This window comes from Xenopus laevis, chromosome 5S (assembly GCF_017654675.1).
Source record: "Xenopus laevis strain J_2021 chromosome 5S, Xenopus_laevis_v10.1, whole genome shotgun sequence".
NCBI classification, from domain to species: domain Eukaryota; kingdom Metazoa; phylum Chordata; class Amphibia; order Anura; family Pipidae; genus Xenopus; species Xenopus laevis.
The window spans coordinates 41,051,769-41,070,625 of record NC_054380.1 but is presented as its reverse complement, the minus strand read 5'-3'; the positions used below and the strand labels follow the sequence as shown (position 1 = coordinate 41,070,625).

At 36.9% G+C, this 18,857-nt stretch overlaps 1 protein-coding gene across 2 annotated transcripts in view; it reads right to left on the bottom strand.

Moving 5' to 3' along the window:
- shprh.S (SNF2 histone linker PHD RING helicase, E3 ubiquitin protein ligase S homeolog) overlaps positions 1 to 18,857 on the bottom strand; it is a 49,455-nt gene that overhangs the window by 21,284 nt on the left and 9,314 nt on the right. For both annotated transcript variants that reach the window (XM_018265224.2, XM_041564436.1), the window contains 11 exons: positions 18,052 to 18,157; positions 17,192 to 17,448; positions 14,247 to 14,879; positions 12,404 to 12,655; positions 11,175 to 11,253; positions 8,915 to 9,078; positions 8,453 to 8,709; positions 7,006 to 7,127; positions 4,754 to 4,842; positions 3,363 to 3,455; positions 3,014 to 3,121 (listed from right to left, as the gene is read on the bottom strand). In XM_018265224.2, coding sequence (XP_018120713.1) covers positions 3,014 to 3,121; positions 3,363 to 3,455; positions 4,754 to 4,842; positions 7,006 to 7,127; positions 8,453 to 8,709; positions 8,915 to 9,078; positions 11,175 to 11,253; positions 12,404 to 12,655; positions 14,247 to 14,879; positions 17,192 to 17,448; positions 18,052 to 18,157 — 2,160 coding nt within the window. The remainder of the gene's footprint in view (positions 1 to 3,013; positions 3,122 to 3,362; positions 3,456 to 4,753; positions 4,843 to 7,005; positions 7,128 to 8,452; positions 8,710 to 8,914; positions 9,079 to 11,174; positions 11,254 to 12,403; positions 12,656 to 14,246; positions 14,880 to 17,191; positions 17,449 to 18,051; positions 18,158 to 18,857) is intronic.

The window sequence follows — 18,857 nt, the reverse complement described above, 5'->3', positions numbered from 1 at the left end:
AGTCACAAGTGTAACCATAACTGCTGGGGGTGAACATTATACATCCCCTAACTCCAAACCTTTACTTTTTTTTTTTTTATAAGAAAAGGGACCCAGATCTGCTGGTGATTCGTCAGATATAAACAGTAATGTTCTGGCTTTATTCAAATTATTTAAATTATCATGTATTCTAATCTATTAGGTTTTTTTATATGCGTTCAGATGTCTGCAGTTTAGTGGTAATATCAATTATATGGTGTAATGTGAATGTGCTTGCAGCTTACCTCCTGATGTATTTCTAGTCTGATTCACAACAAGAGGAGTGCTTCATTTATATAGTAATTATAAATGAAGCACTGAATTATCTTTTTACTTGATTTCATTGCTCTGACACATTCCCAAAGTGGCACATTGATAGGGATTCAAATCATGACAAACAGGGCAAACTATGACTCCATTTTGCTGTCCATGCAGCAAATTTGCTATTCTCTGAGTATGTTAATGCCCATTAATCCCTTAGGTATTAACATGGATAAATTTACCATTACCAAGTAAATATAACTGCTATTTTACGAGATTCCTTGTTTAAATGAGGCGCAAAGAATAGGTCCAGACAGACTCCACTTCTCCACGTCCTAAACGCTGTGTACGCGTCCACCTCCAGGAGTGAATGATTCTGGAATGATCCTGATCGCAAGCTAGCTACTTCGGAAGGGATAGTGGCATCAGGCTGAATGGTTCGGCCCCCACACATTTTCACCTCACCAAATATGGCCCTAGTTGCAAAAAGTTTGGACACCCCTGCTTTAGCTGCAACATGCTACCAGTTCCTAGTTCCCACAAGAAGCTTAAAGCTAGGAACGTGTCAGTATCAAGTAAATGCTGCACCCAGAATAGTTCCCCTCGAAACCCCGCAAAGCCGCCCCAGCCCCCGCAAACCTGCGTTCAACCGACCCTCCAACACTGCTAAATGATCTTCTGTACTGTTTCAGTGATGCTGGGCTGGGGACGGCGCCATCCTTCCATAGGCTGATTATGAATGAAAACATGACTTCAGCCTATGGAAGGATCACTCTGCCAGCGTCACTGAAGCAACACGGAAGATCTGTTTGTGTGAGTCAGTCTACTGCACACAGGTTCGCGGGGCTGGGGGCGGCTTTGAGGGGGGCTTTGCGGGGAACTATTCTGGGTGCAGCATTTACTTGATACTGACACGTTCCTATGATTTTTATAGGAGCGTGTCAGTTTCGCTTTAACTCAAAGCAAAAATGTGCTGTCCAACAACTGTGGTACCGAGGACCGGAATTTCTCTCGCCTACATTGTAGAGGGCCGGTAATGGAAGCCAGTGTTGACCACTCCCTGTTTTTAAACCATATCCATGTTACCACAAGAACTTTTAAGATCATGTCCACATTAATGGAGTACCACCCCAAAAAAAACGAATGGTTGGTTTTTGCTGCAGGGATATCACGGATATGTGAAAAATGTAAGTCATATTAAAACATTCCCTTGATTCAATATGCCTGCCCTGTAAATAACAAAACAACCTCCAGCACATGATTAAACACCTTAGGAGATCTACCAACAATTTCAAATGCTAACAAACCCCAGAACAAACCCTTACCAGGCTCACATCCCACAGGTTGTGCAGGTAGAATGGGGCAGCAGAGTATAACACACACAGGGAGCATAGGGCATAGGGCAAACACTCTTACATAAATGTAAGAGTGTTTGCAGATGACAAAATTATGCAGCCCCATTAAGTCCATCCAGGATGCAGCATCCTTGCAATAGGGCTGCTAAGTGGCAGAAGAGATTCAATGTTGATAAATGTAAAGTCATGCACCAGGGAAGTAAAAATATGCAAGCTACTTACATCTTTAGTGGGACTGCACTTGGCAAATTCATAATGCAAAAGGACCTTGGAGTCCTTGTAGTAGTAAATAAACTTGGCTGTAGCAATGCCAGTCAGCAGCTGCAAGGGCCAACAAGGTCTTAAAGGGGACCCGTCACCCAAAAAAATTATTCAAAATCCTATTTTATCAGATTAGTCAAGCAAAATGAACTTTAATTACACTATATAAATTATTTGAATCTTGTTTCCTTCAGTCTGGGATTTCAAAATTATAGCAAGCAAGCAGCAGCCATTTTGTGGACACTGTTATTAAGACAAGTCTTGTATCATCTCAGAATCTTGTTTGTGCACCAGAATGGGGGACCCAATGTCCATCCCCATGCCCTGGCCACACAGTTATATGGTAAAGAGAACTGGGGGAATGTGTAGAGAGCAGTTACATCTAGGAAGTGCTGAATTGAAAGTGAAAGTAATTGTCTGCCCCGCCTCTATGCCACAGGCATAGAGGAGGGGCAGACAATATTTGATTGACAGCTGAGATTTGTAAATGAGCTTACAACAGCTATGAATGCTTAAATAAAAAATAGAAATTGGATTTCATGTTTAATTTGAAAAGGACTTTTATTATACAGATTTTTGTGTCTGGGTGACAGGTCCACTTTAAGCTGCATTAAAACGACCATAGGGTCATTTCCTGGCCCTAATTTGCATACGCATATGCAAATTAAGATTCGGACTTGGTTGGTTATTCGGCCGAATCTTTCACCAAGGATTCGGCAGAATCCCAAATAGTGGATTCGATGCATCCCTAATTCATTTTTAGAATCATATTTATCAATGGAGTTTACCATTTGATAAACATGCTTTTAAAAAACCCATAGGAATGAATAGAATGTGAGTCAGTTTTATTGTGGTGAGTTCTAATCTCACACATTGATAAACCTGCCCCTCAATGTGAAACCTTACAGAGCATTTTTTTGATGGGGTCAGTGACCCTCATTTAGAATAAAACTGTTTTCAATCTGCCTGATCAGGTGTTATGTAAAAACGCAATGCCTTCTAATTTAAGGCTACTAACAAAAATAATCCATGCTTATGAAAAAAATATTTAACTAGATAGTTTTAGTCAGAGGGCTTGATGAATCAATGTAAATAGCCTTTAGTATCATGTACTTTACCTTTCTTTGCAGCTCACGTATTGACTGCAAAACAGGTTGTAGTGCTTGGTGACCTTCAGACACTTCTGCATTTGATTTACTCATGTAATGTTCTTTAAGTTGTTTCGTCTAGAAATATAGAATAAATATAACTGCAGTTACCATTTGATTAAACCATATGATACACTGTTGTCTAGGAACTAGTCATTTTGTATATGGAGCAAAGAAAATCTGAATTTCTATATGTGACATTATATCTTAAGCAAATAAAAGCTAAGATGAAGATTTTTTTTTCCTCCCAACACACACAAATGAAAACTATTTATGAAATATACAACATTAAGATGGATTGTACAAAATAAATTGTTACCTCATCTGCTAGTTTGTCATCACGTAAGGTTGGAGGGATTCCAGGATGTTTTGCAGCAAGAAGTTCCATCAGGTTATGTGTAGAATGAAGCCTCTGGAATGGAAAACAGAACAAAGGCAGCAGTTACACTAAATCAGAGACATCGAAAAGTGCAAAAACAATTAAATTCTAGAGAAGTGCACTGGTCTCAAAACAAATACATTTCAGATAATGCTTTAGTTCACAAATTTAGCAAAGTCCCTATATGTTTTAATTTAAAGGAAAACTATACCCCCAAAATGAACACTTCAGCAACAGATAGTTTACATCATATTAAGTGGCAGATTAAAGAATCTTATCAAACTGGTCTATTAATTTAAGTAAATATTGCCGTTTTACATCTCTTGCCTTGAACCACCATTTTGTGATGGTCTGTGTGCTGCCTCAGAGATCATCTGACCAGAAATACTACAACTCTACCTGTTAGAGGAAAAAGTGTTGACGCAAAAGACACAACGCTGTCTGTTAATTGGCTCATGTGACCTAACTAGGGATGCACCGAATCCACTATTTTGGATTTGGCCTAACCCCCGAATCCTTTGCGAAAGATTCGGCCGAATACCGAACCGAATCATAATTTGCATATGCAAATTAGGGGTGGGAAGGGGAAAACATTTTTTACTTCCTTGTTCTGTGACAAAAAGTCACGCAATTTCCCTCTCCGCCCCTAATTTGCATATGCAAGTTAGGATTCAGATTTGGTTTGGCCGGGCAGAAGGATTCGGCCGAATCCGAATCCTGCTGAAAAAGGCTGAATCCTGGTCGAATCCCGAACCGAATCCTGGATTCGGTGCATCCCTAGACCCAACAAGTATGGTTTGTTGGTATGTTTGTGTGCACAGTGAATTGTACAATCCAAGGGGGCGCCCCTTATTTTTTAAAATGACAATTTTTTATTTATGATTATCCAATGTCACATACCACTAGAAAAGTATAATATTATTAAAATGGTTTGTTTACATGAAGCAGGGTTTTACATATGAGCTGTTTTATGCAATATCTTTTTATAGAGACCCACATTGTTTGGGGAGTATAGTTTTCCTTTGAGAGAAGGTTTATACTGAATATACCTTGGTGAAGAAAAATGTTTGTCTAATTTTGGCTGCACAACCAAGAAACTGAATTAAGAGCCCACTATCCGCATAAACATTACAAACAGGAAAAAGGATTTTTACAAATTATACTTTATTAAAAAAACACTTTTTAGTGAAACACTAATAGTAATCATTGTATCTAAATATCTTCCTTTTGCACACCTTTAAATAAAGCATTTCATTCTCTATAAAGGTTTTAAGTAAAAAATAGATTATTCTAGTTTTCTTGCCCTGTAACAAATAGCTTATGAATTTTACCTGCAAAGAGTCAGTTTTAAGTTTTTCCTTGTGCTCTTCTGATGATCTCAATACTTCCCTATATAATTCTGTTGCCTCGGGATATTCACCTGCAAAATTTGAACAAAACACAATTCTAGCTTAAACTATATTAAAATAAACGTTCATCGAATATGTTGATATTTACAAAACTGACTAGATAAAAAAATTAAGCTGGAGCTAATAAGTAACTCTCCTTTTATCCATTAGTGTAGGTCAAGTATCATGAGAAAAACCAAGGGGCAGATTTAATAACAATGGAAAAAATAAATTCCGACTTTTTACCCACTTCTCATTAGCCTTTATTTTTTTAGATTTTTAACCATTGTAAGAGCCGTTTCTGGCGAATAATGCTTTATTGAAAAACATGCACTACGAAAAAAAATCATTGAACTTGAAATCAGTTTTTCATAAATGGGAAATGTGCACCTGCAGAAATACACCAAGTTTAAATACTACTGGGAAAAATAAATCAGTCCACAACTCTTCCCATTTCCACAGAAAATCAGATAATTAAGAGAGCAACATATATCTCAGAATAGGGTGATGGTGTAAGAAGAAAAAAAGCTGCATATGCACATATCAAACTGGCTTAGCAATTGATATGATAGTAAAGTTGTAATTAAAAGGCGTTTCACAAAATCAATGCCCAAACACATGATGAATTACTACTAAAACATTATAATTATTAGGGATGCACTGAATCCACTATTTTGGATTCGGCCGAACCCCCGAATCCTTCGTGAAAGATTCGGGCGAATACCGAACCCTAATTTGCATACTTCCTTGCTTTCTGACAAAAAGTCACACAATTTCCATCCCGCCCCTAATTTACATATGCAAATTAGGATTCGGTTCGGCTGGGCAGAAGGATTCAGCCGAATCCTGACCGAATCCCGAACCAAATCCTGGATTCGGTGCATCCCTAATAATTATATATATACATTGGGGGAATTGTAATAAAAATCATAAATGGAAAAAAAAAATTGTACTAACAAGAATCAAAATTTGCACATTGCCAATTAATATTCTTTGTTAGACAATTTTTGGAATTTTAATGCTTGAAAGTGTTGTAAATATTTTGGAGTAGAAATACATTTTTCGGTAAGAAGTTTCATTACATACACTGCACCGATGCAAACTATAACATTTGCAATCTTTATTCCACTGCCAGAAATGGTCCCCAAAGAGTTTACGGGATCGCAAAAGCGGAAAATTTGTGTGCACAAAGGCATACATTTTCAAATTGCAAATATGTTTCCATTACCGACTTATTCCATTTCCTGTTTGTATCATACTTGATTTTAATTTATTTTTATCACATAATAAATTTGTTTCCATTATGCATTTCCATACAGTAAAGAATCAAGCATATCAGTTCTCAACAATTGTTCAACAGTATATAATAACAATTTAAACTTTCAGCTCAAAAATAAGTTTGAGATCCTATAAAGGGTTTTATGGGTTTATAGCCAACAATCTGTTTATTTGATGAATCCTGCGGGGTGCAACGTCTAGCCTTTCTTGTTCTTGTTGCCAGGTGTCACGGTATTGGGATGACTCCACGACAAATAGATTTTCTCTTAAAGTTTCTTCATCATACCTTGTTGGTTGGCTAAAGGTATAAACTGTAAGGTATTTGATATGTTGTGGAAGTGATGTTACGTATGTTATCCATGTATTAAAGAATATTGTTGTGTTTTATCCTTTTTTAGTAATTGATTCCAACCAATCCATATGAAATAGGTGGTGTATTTTTTTGTTTGACTAATAGTATAGTTGGAGGTTCAGGAGTTAACCATTGTTGTAATATCGTTTTTCGGGGCTGCTGCAGCTAATCTCTCAAACATATTTTTTTCAGATTTTGATATTTCATGGTGCTGCTAAATAATGCCCACTCGATTTGCATTTGAATGGATTTTCCAATCATCTGTTCGCCCTATGAGGTTACCTCTTATCCAAGATTACAATCCTTTTGGCATGACCAAAGGTCGTGTATTAAATCGGCTCCTGGGGAGCAGCATCTTAAGCATGTTAGAGGAACGATTTCCCATTTTGTATCTTCTAACTGGAGTTAGATATGAATTGTGTCGTATTTGGAGTCATTTCTTGATATCTACTTGCTGGGAGTAATTTCATTATGTTTACATGTAGTGTTATATTTGGGATATTTGTCAACCATTTAAAGCCTGGTTTTTCTTCATCCTCTAATTGTATTAGTGTTCTGATCATACCTTTAATAATGTGAATCCCAGCTAGACCATTAAGAGCACAAACAAGCTGGCGATGGGCCTCTTCACATTCTGTGCGACATTTTTTCTGTAGTGAGGTCAGCAGCTCCTCCATGGTCATTGTGCTTTGAACAAAATGAACATACCAGTATTACTCTAAATTCGAGATTTTCAAACCCAAGTGGGGTCATTTAAAAAACCCAAGACTGACATTCTAGATCACTAAATGCAATTAGCACAATGTTGACAAGCTAAGGCAGCTTTGTACTCACATTCTAGAAGCACCTTGTCCTCCATAACTAGCATTTCTCAGAATTACATGCAAGTTAGAAGGTGGGTAGAGGAAAGGAAATAGGTTGCTTATTTGTTTTCCCCAGTCATCCCGTCTTGAATACAGTGCTGCCTAATGCAGGCAGTTTTGCATTCACTAGGAAGGAATAGGTTCTTGTGCTTCACTTTGGAGTGCAAAGACCTGCATCTGTGGGCAAAAATGGCAAGGCACAGTGCAAAGCACAAAGATGGTATGTTGCACCTGTTTTTGCACATTGCACTGTGCCCTATTGAATGCAGGTACAACCCTAGATTTTTCAGGCTTTCAAAGGAGAACAAAAGCTTCCCATAAGTTGTTTGCTGGAATTATGAGTCCTCCAGATAGTGTAGTCAATGACTAGGTTTTTATTGCCCTAAAGGCATTCAGTACCTCATAAATAACTCTTCTAGCTGTTTTACTTGCATTCACTTTACTCATGCGTTAAAGTCCCTTCTACTTAACCACACACATCACTAATCAAGAAGGGGAAAAAAGGAATTAGAAAGAGCATGCGCCTAGTGAGAACTAAGCTTGATACTGCCCGGGGCAGTGGGGGCATGGAATGCTAGGAATGCAGTGATGTCACTGTACTTCTATGGAGAGCCATTGAAGACTCAAAGCAAAGTTAGGGGAAACACTAAACACTGTTACATGTTACAATGCAACACACTTGATTTTAGCATTCCATTGTCCTTTAACAATAACTGGGAATTGATAAAATAATTGGTTTGCATATATGTGTGTGTGATTATCTGTTATTTTGAAACCTTGGATTCTGTTAGTAAATAGTTAGTCAAATAGTCAAAGAAATCTAGGCTTAAGATTCACTAGCATATACTTGATACCAAAACATTGGTATGCAATATGTTTGTATGGCTTAAATCCTTGGTTTCCCAAGGTTTTCTTGGTGTTCTTGTCAGCAATTTCTAGCATTGCAATTATTTGTCTAATCAGAAAAGGGTTCAACAAATTACACTGCTGACATCCATGAAAGAATCTTGGGTCTGCACCAGCACTCCCGCAGGGAATTGGAGAAAAGTCTATGATACTATGCTGGGGAAAAGTTGTTTTCCCCTACTCTTTAGTTCACCACCCCATGAAAAGTATATTTTATATGTTTAGACAACTATTTTTGTTTACCTTTTCTGCAAAGGCAGAAATTCACCTCTTACAGCTTGTGGATGACAACAAGCCTGCCTCAGTCGTAGCAGAGGATAAAGAATGGAGGATACAGTTCTCCTGTCTAAGCTGCTTAGTTTGAGAGACCAGTCTGTGATTTTACGCAGTTTTGCCAGTGCATCCTGGCAGCAAACTTCATGTTGTCGATGATAAAAATGCCTCTCTACAGGGGAAAAATGAAGCCAATGCACATCCTCAGTTTGTGGTGGGATCTGAATCTGAAACAATAAATTCATGTTATGTAACATTTTTGGGCAGCTGTTTTTGGAAATGTCAATGTCAAAAATTCAGAAGTGCAACCATACTTTCCACCCAAACTATTATGCAAAGCATTCCAAACAAGGCTGTTATCCAAATAATTATCAATATAATGATCATTCTGAGAGCTAACTCAAACATAACAATACTATTAATACTATATACCTGGTCAAGGACATCCTTTTTTGCAGACCTCCACATTATTTTGGATATAAATTTATATAATGGAAAGGGATCCTTCCTGCAATAGGGTTTATATAGAAGTTGATCCCACCAGTGTTTGACCCAATAAGGATCAACTCCAAGAAATAAAACTAATCCAAATAAATCTAAAAAATAAAAAAAAACAGATATAAAAGACAATTGCATTATTATACAGAGTAATAATATATAAAGTTATTTTGAACCTTAATATTATCTAGATAACTACAGATAAAAATTTTTTAAAGGGACCTGTCACCCTAAAAAATAATTGCAAATCATGTTTTTTGATGTTAGTCAAGCAAAATAAACTTCACTTACACTATATATATGATTTCACTCTTCTTTCTTTTAGTCTTGTAAATCACAATCACATCAAGCAGGCAGCAGCCATTTTGGGGACCCTGGTATTAAGGCAAGCTAAAATCTTGCCAAATCATGCCAAAATCTTGTTTATGCACCAAAATGGGGCACCTGATGCCCATGCCCTGGCTACAAAATTAATTAAAGGAGTGCAGTGACATCTAGGAATTGCAGAATGAAAGGGCAAGAGGAAGGGCAAGCAATATATGATTGACAGTTGAGAGTTTTAAACGAGTTTATAACCTGTATGGTTGTTTTAATAAAAAAAAGAATTTGGGTTTGATGATTAATTTTAAAAGGACTGTTATTATACAGGTTTTCATGTGTGGGTGACAGGTCCCCACAAAATGATAAATACACATTTATTCATACTACCAGAGTACACGTAGGACACTCTGTGCTGTTTCTTATAGATGAAGGTCTGGAAGTCCCTGGTTAGAACAATATAGTTTGACTTGACCAAGAATAAGTGGGCAACAATGGTTCTGAGTAGCCTAGCTAGCTAAAGTACATCACACTAGAGGTCAAATAGAATTTTTGCTGTGATAAGATATTTATTATGATAAAAAAATTCTAAAAATTCTAAAAGGTCCAGGCCAAGCTGACCATGGCACCCTAGCCTACCCGGCTGGCCACCTTGCTCAAAATCAATGGGAAATGTCTAGGACAAATTTAAAGTTTTTTTTATCACTGCAAGTTTTCAGAATATTCTGACCCACTGAAAATGATAAATTTCAGAGAGTACAAATACGAGGTATTCAATTTATTTTCCATGATTTTATTCAATTACATTTTTTAAATAAATAAAATAAATTTTATATTTTTTATATAAAATTTGAGTTTATTTGAAGTACCTCTAACATTTAATAGATTAGAATTTTGATAAAAAAGCCTTTAAGTATTGCACATGCTTGGCTCAGGCATAGGTGTACTACCCACTTAAAAGATTTTAAGAGCGACACAATGCCAAGATAACCATGTACATACTCGAAGTGCCGAGTTTTTGGCACGAAACGCGTTAGTTTGCACCCCACTGCTGTAATTTAATTATGTGTGCCCAATAAAGAAGCCAGTATTGATATTATACACGTCTCTCCTGTATTGGATCAGCGCATACAAGCGTGGTTCAATCAGCTCAATAGATAAAATATGGCATTTCTAGCCATATTCATTTTTAGGGTTTACTACTCCTTTAAGTGTCTGCATTGATCACACTTCAGACTCAGACTGTAAGCCCTGCAATGTTCACACTTCAGAAAGTACTGTTTTTAAAGTTTAATCGTTACGTGCGTGGTCCTGATAGATTTCCCTGTCTCTTGATCTATTCTGCCTGTGTCTGCCAGTGTACCATACTTTGCCTGCACTACACTGCCTGTGTGTGCCATACTGTTCCTGTGTGTTTTGGGTGAGTCTGGTGGTTTTTGTTGTGGAGGTTTGTTAGCATTTGGAAGTAGTCGTTAAAGGGATCTATAAGGTGCTTACTTATATGCTGGGTGTTGCTATGCAATCCACAGGGGAGGAGGCATATGGATTTAAGGATATATCTTAATATGACAAATATACTTTTTTTACATACAGTAACAGTGGTGGGTGTGCTACCACCATTACTGTGGAAAGGGCCGCGTTTGGGACTGAAACATTGTTGCTTGTTGAAGATTTAAGCCAAGTAAACCAATAAAGGCTTTTTAAATTCATTCTTCGGATGGTGCTGTGACCTCTTTTGACATTGTAAAACTGGGAGTGATCAACACTGGCTTCCATTATTGGCCCTCCACCAGCTCTTGGCCCTAGAGAAGTTGGACAGCACTGTTGTATACTAATATAGTCTATATAATAGAGCCTATAGCAAATACATTCTTACCTTCAAGACCACGTTGTACTGGAGTGCCACTTACACACCATCTGTTGATCCCAGTAAGACGCAAGGCCATTTCTGCCGCCTGGGGGGGAAAAAATTGCCCCAAAACGATAAAGATGAAGTGTGTAAAATAAGAATATCTTTGAATATCTTTGAATAAGGTCAAAGAAAAAGAGTTACGTTTTCTAGTGCATGCACAAGTGAAAGATAAAGGTGGACAAAATATTATAGAGGCCTTAAGAAAAACTGATGAGTCAGTGAACTAACTGCATTAAGACATCAATGGATGAGCTATAAACATATCTGTCTTGCAGAAACATTTAAATGAGAAGCAAATCCAAAAGATAAAAAACCTGTACCCCCCTACCCTACATAGACCCCCCTCCCTCCTCCCCTCAGCCTAAGTATTACCCTGGGCAAATGCCCCTAAGTCTTTACTTACCCCTCCGTGTAGCTTCTGTCCAGTGGAGTTTACTGGTGCCATCTTCTCTTCTGTAATCTTCAGAATGAGACTGGAGGAGCGGTGCATGCGCAGTTGGAGCAATATTTTGATATACAACAACCACGCATATGCCGAAGCAAATGAACATTGCCGAAGTGCCGTTCTCATTCCGAAAATTACCAAAGCGGCTAAAGATGGAACCTGTGAACTCCGATGCCTGAATCTGCACCGAGGGGTAAGTAAAAAGTTAGGGGCATTTGCCCAGGGTAACACTTAGGCTGGGTGGAGGAGGGAGGGGGGTCTATGTAAGGTAGGGGTTTTCTAACTTTTGAGTTTGCTTCTCCTTTAAGATGGATGGTTTGATTCTTAAAGAAGACGTACCATTTGCCTGTAAATACCTATACAGAATATAAAATGGATTACAGATGATGACAACTGTGATAAATCTGTATATTTTAACGAATTAGTTTGTACATATTACATCTTTTGAATATAAACTCTGCACTTTGCGTACTACGATCAGTATCATAATAACCAGATAGATCATGATTTCCATATTTCTATATGCAAAGACCATGGCATCTATGATTTTTACACAGAAAATGTTGGCTGAAGGTGGCTTGAAGCTACAGGTTTATATCCATGTAATGTACAGAATGACAATAATAGCAGCTTCGACCTTCATACTATTTAATATGGAATACAAAGACTTGCATTCACAGGGTCTTGGACCTACATGATCACATGATAAAATACACATTGTTTATTGAAACAGTAATAACAGGTTCACCTTTGCTGTTGTGCACTCAACCATTTGGGCTTCATCTAGACATATTCGCCACCACTCAACAGCAACCAGAGGACTTGGTACAGCCATGTAACGCTTCTGATTCCGAAACTTCCTTCCATCTTCGCTGTTACTGTGTGGAATATCTACGTAATTTAGTTCAGACCGCAGTACATCATAGGTAGTTATAACCACATCTTGTTCTGCTAACATTTGAGGTTGCAGAAAGCCGTGTTTTTTTACCCCCTGGTATACCTAAAGGGAATATGAACTAATAAATTAATGATAACAATAGAAACATTAGAATAAATAGAAGCAATTTGGGATTATAAAATAATACAAGATAAAGATACACTAGGGAATAAATCATTAAATTAAATATTTACAAAAGTCCTACAGACATCACAAACAAAGAATTCATATAAAGAATTTTAGAGTTGACTTAATTAACTTTCATTACTACTTATAAAGATTCTTCTCCCTCAAAACATTTACAAATCTATAAAGTTTAAAAATACAAAAAATGGTTTAATAAACAGTCTTCTTTGCCTCTCTTGCCACATTTCACCTCAATTGGATAATGTCAATTCTGGGTTTTGATTAACTCACTTCTTGTCTAAGATATTGGTTTTATCATAATCAGCAGATAGCAGGTCAGGCAAAAAAAGCAGTTACAGGTTTGTGCAGACAAAGTGGGTTGCGGGTCCAGGTCTACCAGATTAAACATGAGCAGTACTCTACCAAAAACAGCTCCCACAAGAGCAGCCACAGTTGCCAAATATAAAAGTAAAACTTTTGAAGAATGGACCAAACCTTTACTGACACAGATTCAAATCCACAACAGAATAATCATTAACATCTAAGGGTAATTGGAACCATATATTGATTATTAATTAGTCTAAGGGGGTTATGTAATAAAAGGCACTAAGTTTGCCCAGGAGCAGTAACGCATAGCAACCAATAAGAAGGTAGCATTTACTGGTCACAACACCATATTGGTTGCCATGGGTTACTGCTCCAGTGCAAACGTAGTGCTTTTAACTTAACTCTGCAGTAAATTAAAGTATCCTTAGCCTCTTCCTGATCGCTAAGTTTCTAGCTTCAAATTCCTTCGTTTTCACAAGTAAGTAAAAGACTATGTTGGCCACCAAAATGTAAATGTGAAAAGGATGTGCAAAGAATGTACACCAGACATAGGATTATACTTAAATTCTGGCATGTATTTATGTAGCTTCATGCACAATATAGTTTTTCAACATTGCTAGTGCCATACATTGAAGGTAATCAGGCATGACTGTGTCTGGTTACATGCATAGGACTGAGATTGGTAAATCCAATTATATGTGTACAAGTTACTGTCTATTGCAGATACAGACAGCATACACAGTCAGATTATAAGAACAAACACATCAGATATGTTCAAATAAAGAAGCTACATACAGAAGAAGCTAACATGGAGGGGAGCACACAAAGCATATTTATAGAAGCTAAAAGTCTACAGCATACAGATCCCAATCACAGAAGACCATGTCAGGAAAAGAGCACATAGCCCACCACTTAGAGGAACATTTATCAAAGGTCGAATTTCGAATTCAACTATTTTGTTATTTCAAATTAACTCCCCTAAACTCCCATAAATTTGAATAACTCCCTAGTCGAATATCACAGTTTTGACCATAAAAAAATTAGAAAATTCAAATTTTCAATTCCACCCTTGATAAATCTGCCCCTTAGAGTCACAGAGATACACAGTGGCATCTCAGAAAAAAAAGAGGATCTTCTGACCACAATCTGTAATATTTCTAGAACATGCTTAAAGCGTATACGAGAGTCAAAATATGCTCACCATAATGTGAAGTGAGGATGACTGTACATGGCGGTTGATTTCATCTACCCACTGGTGACATATGGAACTGGGAGAAATGATAAGAGTTGCTCCAGTCGGAACTGGCTTCATGGCAACCAGGCAATGTGGACAGTAGAAAGGTGTGACCCCCAAGTTTTCTTGCTTATAGTTTACACACTCTGCATGTTGCCATAGATGGCACTGAAGGCACTGCACGCGGGCTTTGTAATCGTAGAGGCCTAATTCACCACATATACACTCAAATCGGTAATCTGCAGTATTGAAAGGAAAAACAGCACCAGTCTGACAGGTAGGCTCCTGAGAATGGGGACAATCCATGTAGTTGTTTTCATGCTTAGTTTCTGTATTAGTACAATCATTATTTGTATTTTCACAAAATGTTCTGCTGGCAGCTGAATTATCTAGTATTTGTGCGTTTTCTTCAGGTACATTTCTCTCCTTAACTTCACCCTTGTCTTTCAGTTCACTTTCAGAAACGCTCTCCTTATGTTGTGTACAATAGTCGTGATCTTTTGCAGCAACACGGATGCAATTGCCCATCTCAGTCTGTTCTTGTTGATGATCCCTAAGTTCTGATAGATTAGGCTGTAACCTTTTAGAAGATTTCGTTTTCTGTAAAAAATTTGAAATAAAAAAGATTAGCTGAATGAGGAAGAAGAAGGTATTATTTTGCAGTGTAAAACTAATATATTTGGTAGTTTTTAAATGTTCATAATGGTAGTATATTTGCTGTTTACTGCAGAAACTAGTAACTAGTATGTATTATAAAAAAAAAAAATTTGCCTTGCTTAGTGATGTGTGGACTAAAACACTAGCAAGTTTATCAAATATGCAGACAACTGCATATACGCCTCAAAACGTTTGTATTTTTTAATGGTACAGCCGCTGTAACTCTTACTTCAACTCAATAAAGGGGTGGTTCACCTTTAGGTAACTTTTAGTATGTTATAGAATGGCCAACTCTAAGCAACTGGTTTTCATTATTTATTTTGTATAGTTTTATAGTTATTTGCCTTTTTCTTCTGACTTTTTGCATCTTTCAAATGGGCGTCGCTGAACCCTTCTAAAGCAAATGCTCTGTAAGGCAACAAATGTATTGTTATTGTAATTTTTATTACTCGTCTTTCTATTCAGGCCCTCTCCTATTCCAGTCTCTTATTCAAATCAATGCACGGTTGCTAGGGTAATTTGGACCCTAGCTACCAGATTGCTTAAAATGCAAATTGAAGAGCTGCTGAATAAAAAACCTTAAATAATAAAAAATGAAAACCAATTGCTAATTTGCATCACTCTCTGTCTACATCATACTAAAAGTTAACTCAAAGGTGAACAACCCCTTTAAGGAGTCTCCACATAAAAAGCCATTAAATGGTCAACCCAAAAAAATAATGTGTGCCTAATAAAAGAAAACACAGTTATAAGCAACTTTCCAATTTGAATTTATTAAAAAATGTTAGTGCTTTAAAACTTATTTGTCAATGTAATTGCTATTGAATGCATTTGCTTAACTCCTTGTTGTTACTTTTTAAACAATGTTACAAAAGCCAGTCTCCTCCAGCAAGACAAGTCTATCCACTCTGTTGGCTTGTGTTACATTGTTTCAAAAGCCCGAATCACCAGGGTATAGAATAGAAAGGACCATATAAGCAAGGCTTTCAACAGAAATACAAATAACTTAGATTCTGTCATTATTTTTATGATGTAGTTTTTATTACACTATTTACACTGCAAATAATTCACTCAACCATGTCAAATTTTATTCCTAACCCAACAATTTTTTTTTACTATTGAGCGTTATCTGGTTACCCATTGTTCTGCTGATGGGCTGCCAACTTGCAGTGCAGCAGTAAAGAGTGACTGACGTTTATCAGAGCACAAGTCACATGACTAGGAGTACCTTGAAAACTGACAATATGTCTAGCCCCATGTCATAATCCAAAATTAAATGTAAAAAAATCTGTTTGCTCTTTCGAAAAAGGTTTCAGTGCAGAAGTCTTCTGGAGGAGCACTAATAACTGATGCATTTTGAAAAAAGCATGTGTTCCCATGACAGTATGCCTTTAAAAACCATAAAAGATTTGTAATGAATGTGATTATTGCAAAGTTGCTTAGAATTATGTTTTTCTTTTATTAGGCAAAAACATGTTTTTGGGGTCAATGTGTCCTTTAAGAAATAATAGAAAAAAATGTGTTGTTGTGCTGTAAGAAGCAGCTCTTGCTCCTATTGAAGGCAAAACTAACTTTCCATAACAGCACTTCCACCCAAATGTGTTTGGACTACAAACGTGAAGGGTTAACACATGGTGGGCTAATTTTTATATACAGTTTTCCTCAGTATTGCAGACGTAGTTTTCCACTTATTGCAAGGGTATCCTCAAGTAAGTTTTCTGTCTGTTTTGTGTACACCTGGCTCCTGTTTTTTTGTTCATGATAATGTTTATTAAACAAAGATTTATCTAGCATCACAGACCTAAACAGGTTTGATCTCAATGTAAATTAAAACCAATACTGCACAGTCATATTCCTGCGTTAGAAAGCAACAAGATAACTGTTGTAGTTCTGGAAAAGAGGATAATTACTGGAGAACCTGACTGCATCTGTAATGCAGTTTGGCCTGACTGCTTTGACAACTGCACTGGAAAGGGTCCTTCTGATTTGTTTCACCTTTCAGTCCACAATGCATTATCATTTATCAGATATGTTTCATGAAAGTTTCATGAAAGTGTTTCCTTGTACAGTACACAGGAAAAAATCTATAGGAACCACCATGACTGGCAACTAAACTGTAAGAAACAGCTGGTAAGCATACAGAAACGTACAACTTTCAAAATTCAGTATACAGAATTTAAAAATAACTATATAAAAAGCAAGGTAAACAAATGTGCAAATGTGAAGCAGAAACCCACTATTAACAGCTATCGTACCAGTTTTTGTGATTTGTCTTGGATTTTGCCTTCCTTGTAATTTTTCCCAAGTTTGAATGATCCTGCAAGGCCGTGTCCTTTCACCTGCTCTACTATTTTCTCTGAGATTAGTTTTTCTAGGGTCCTTTTAAGAAGTCTTCGGTTCCTCTGAACATCATATCTGTAGATGGTATTAATATACTTAAAGATGGCAATTATGGAAGCTCCCTTTTTCACACTAATTTCTTTTATTGCTGCCAATATCATTACACGTAAACCTGAGTGGGGAAAAAAAGTAAATCAATGCAAATCGTGAATAGAAGTCTTTTCTTCTTCTTTGAGTAAACATAAGGCTTAATATTTGATGCAGTTTAAAATAATACTGAAACAAGGATTTTTGAGTCATCTTGCTACATATTTGGCTGAACCATTACCAGATAACAAATGCCCCTAACTTTTTTTCTTACCCCTCGGTGCAGATTTAGGGGTCGCCATTTTCCAGGTCTTCATGTCTTCTTCCGGCGCTTTGCCAGTTTCCGTCCATTTTGGCGCATTCGCAGTTGTCGCAAACCGGGAAATTGCTCCAACTGTGCATGCGCAGCTCCGCCGGTCTCATTCTCAGATTACTGAAGACCTGGAAAATGGCTGCCGAGAACTCCAATCCCTGAATCTGCATGGTGGGGTAAGTTAAAAGTTAGGGGCATTTGTCCGGGGTAGCAGCTAGGCTGGGGGGGGGCAGGGAGGCGGGTCTATGTGGGGTGGGGGGTAGGGTTTTTTTAATAAGGGGTTTGTTTCTCCTTTAAATACTGCAAGAGACTACATTTGAAAAATATTTTGGACGATTATTATTTGCTGAAAAGCTTTGTTTGATGCATACTTACTAGGGAACTGTATCTTCTCCTTTGATTTGAAACCAGCAACTTTCTCCTTCCTATTTCTTGCTAACTTCATGGGTGGAGGCGGTATGAAATAATTCACTAGTTTTCCCTAAGGTAATAAAAATAAAAAACAGTTACACAACTTTGAGATTCTCTGATGCACATTCTGTTCATTCAGGTTCATTTTTTAATGTAAAATAACGAGTCATTCTGTATGAAAGTGATTTTGAATGTAGAATTACTACGCTGAATAATATTAACTCTTACTTTAAGGAATACGTTTTTAACTAAAGACATCCTAAAATAATTTGTGAAGTCAATACAAGCTAAAGTAGCTAGATCAAGCAAGGAAGCAATAGAAGAATTTTCCATAATTAAAAGAGAATGACCCTTGGGTTTCATACTCAAATACCGTAAATGCCCATTTACAGGCAGTTTTACCAATATTTGGGGGAAATGTGCATGCTTTTTTCCCTTTATTTTGGTAAAAATGTTTTTTCCCACAATTAAGTATTATTAATGATTATTTCCCACCCCCATGCAAAAGCATTGCAACACTTTCCTTTAGACATGCAGGTGAACATGTTTACCATTTGAAATTCTAAAAATGCTTTTCAGTTTCACACTTTTGAGAAATGTGACAAGTTTTACCAAACCTGCCAAATAATTACAGTAAAAATAAAATTCAAAAATATATGAGGAAACAATATCGTCAGGAAAAAGAGATGTGCCCAAAAGTTTAAAAAAATTCAATCTCAAATCAATATGATTCTTAAAATGTTTTACGTACTTTTCAAGGTTTATACGTT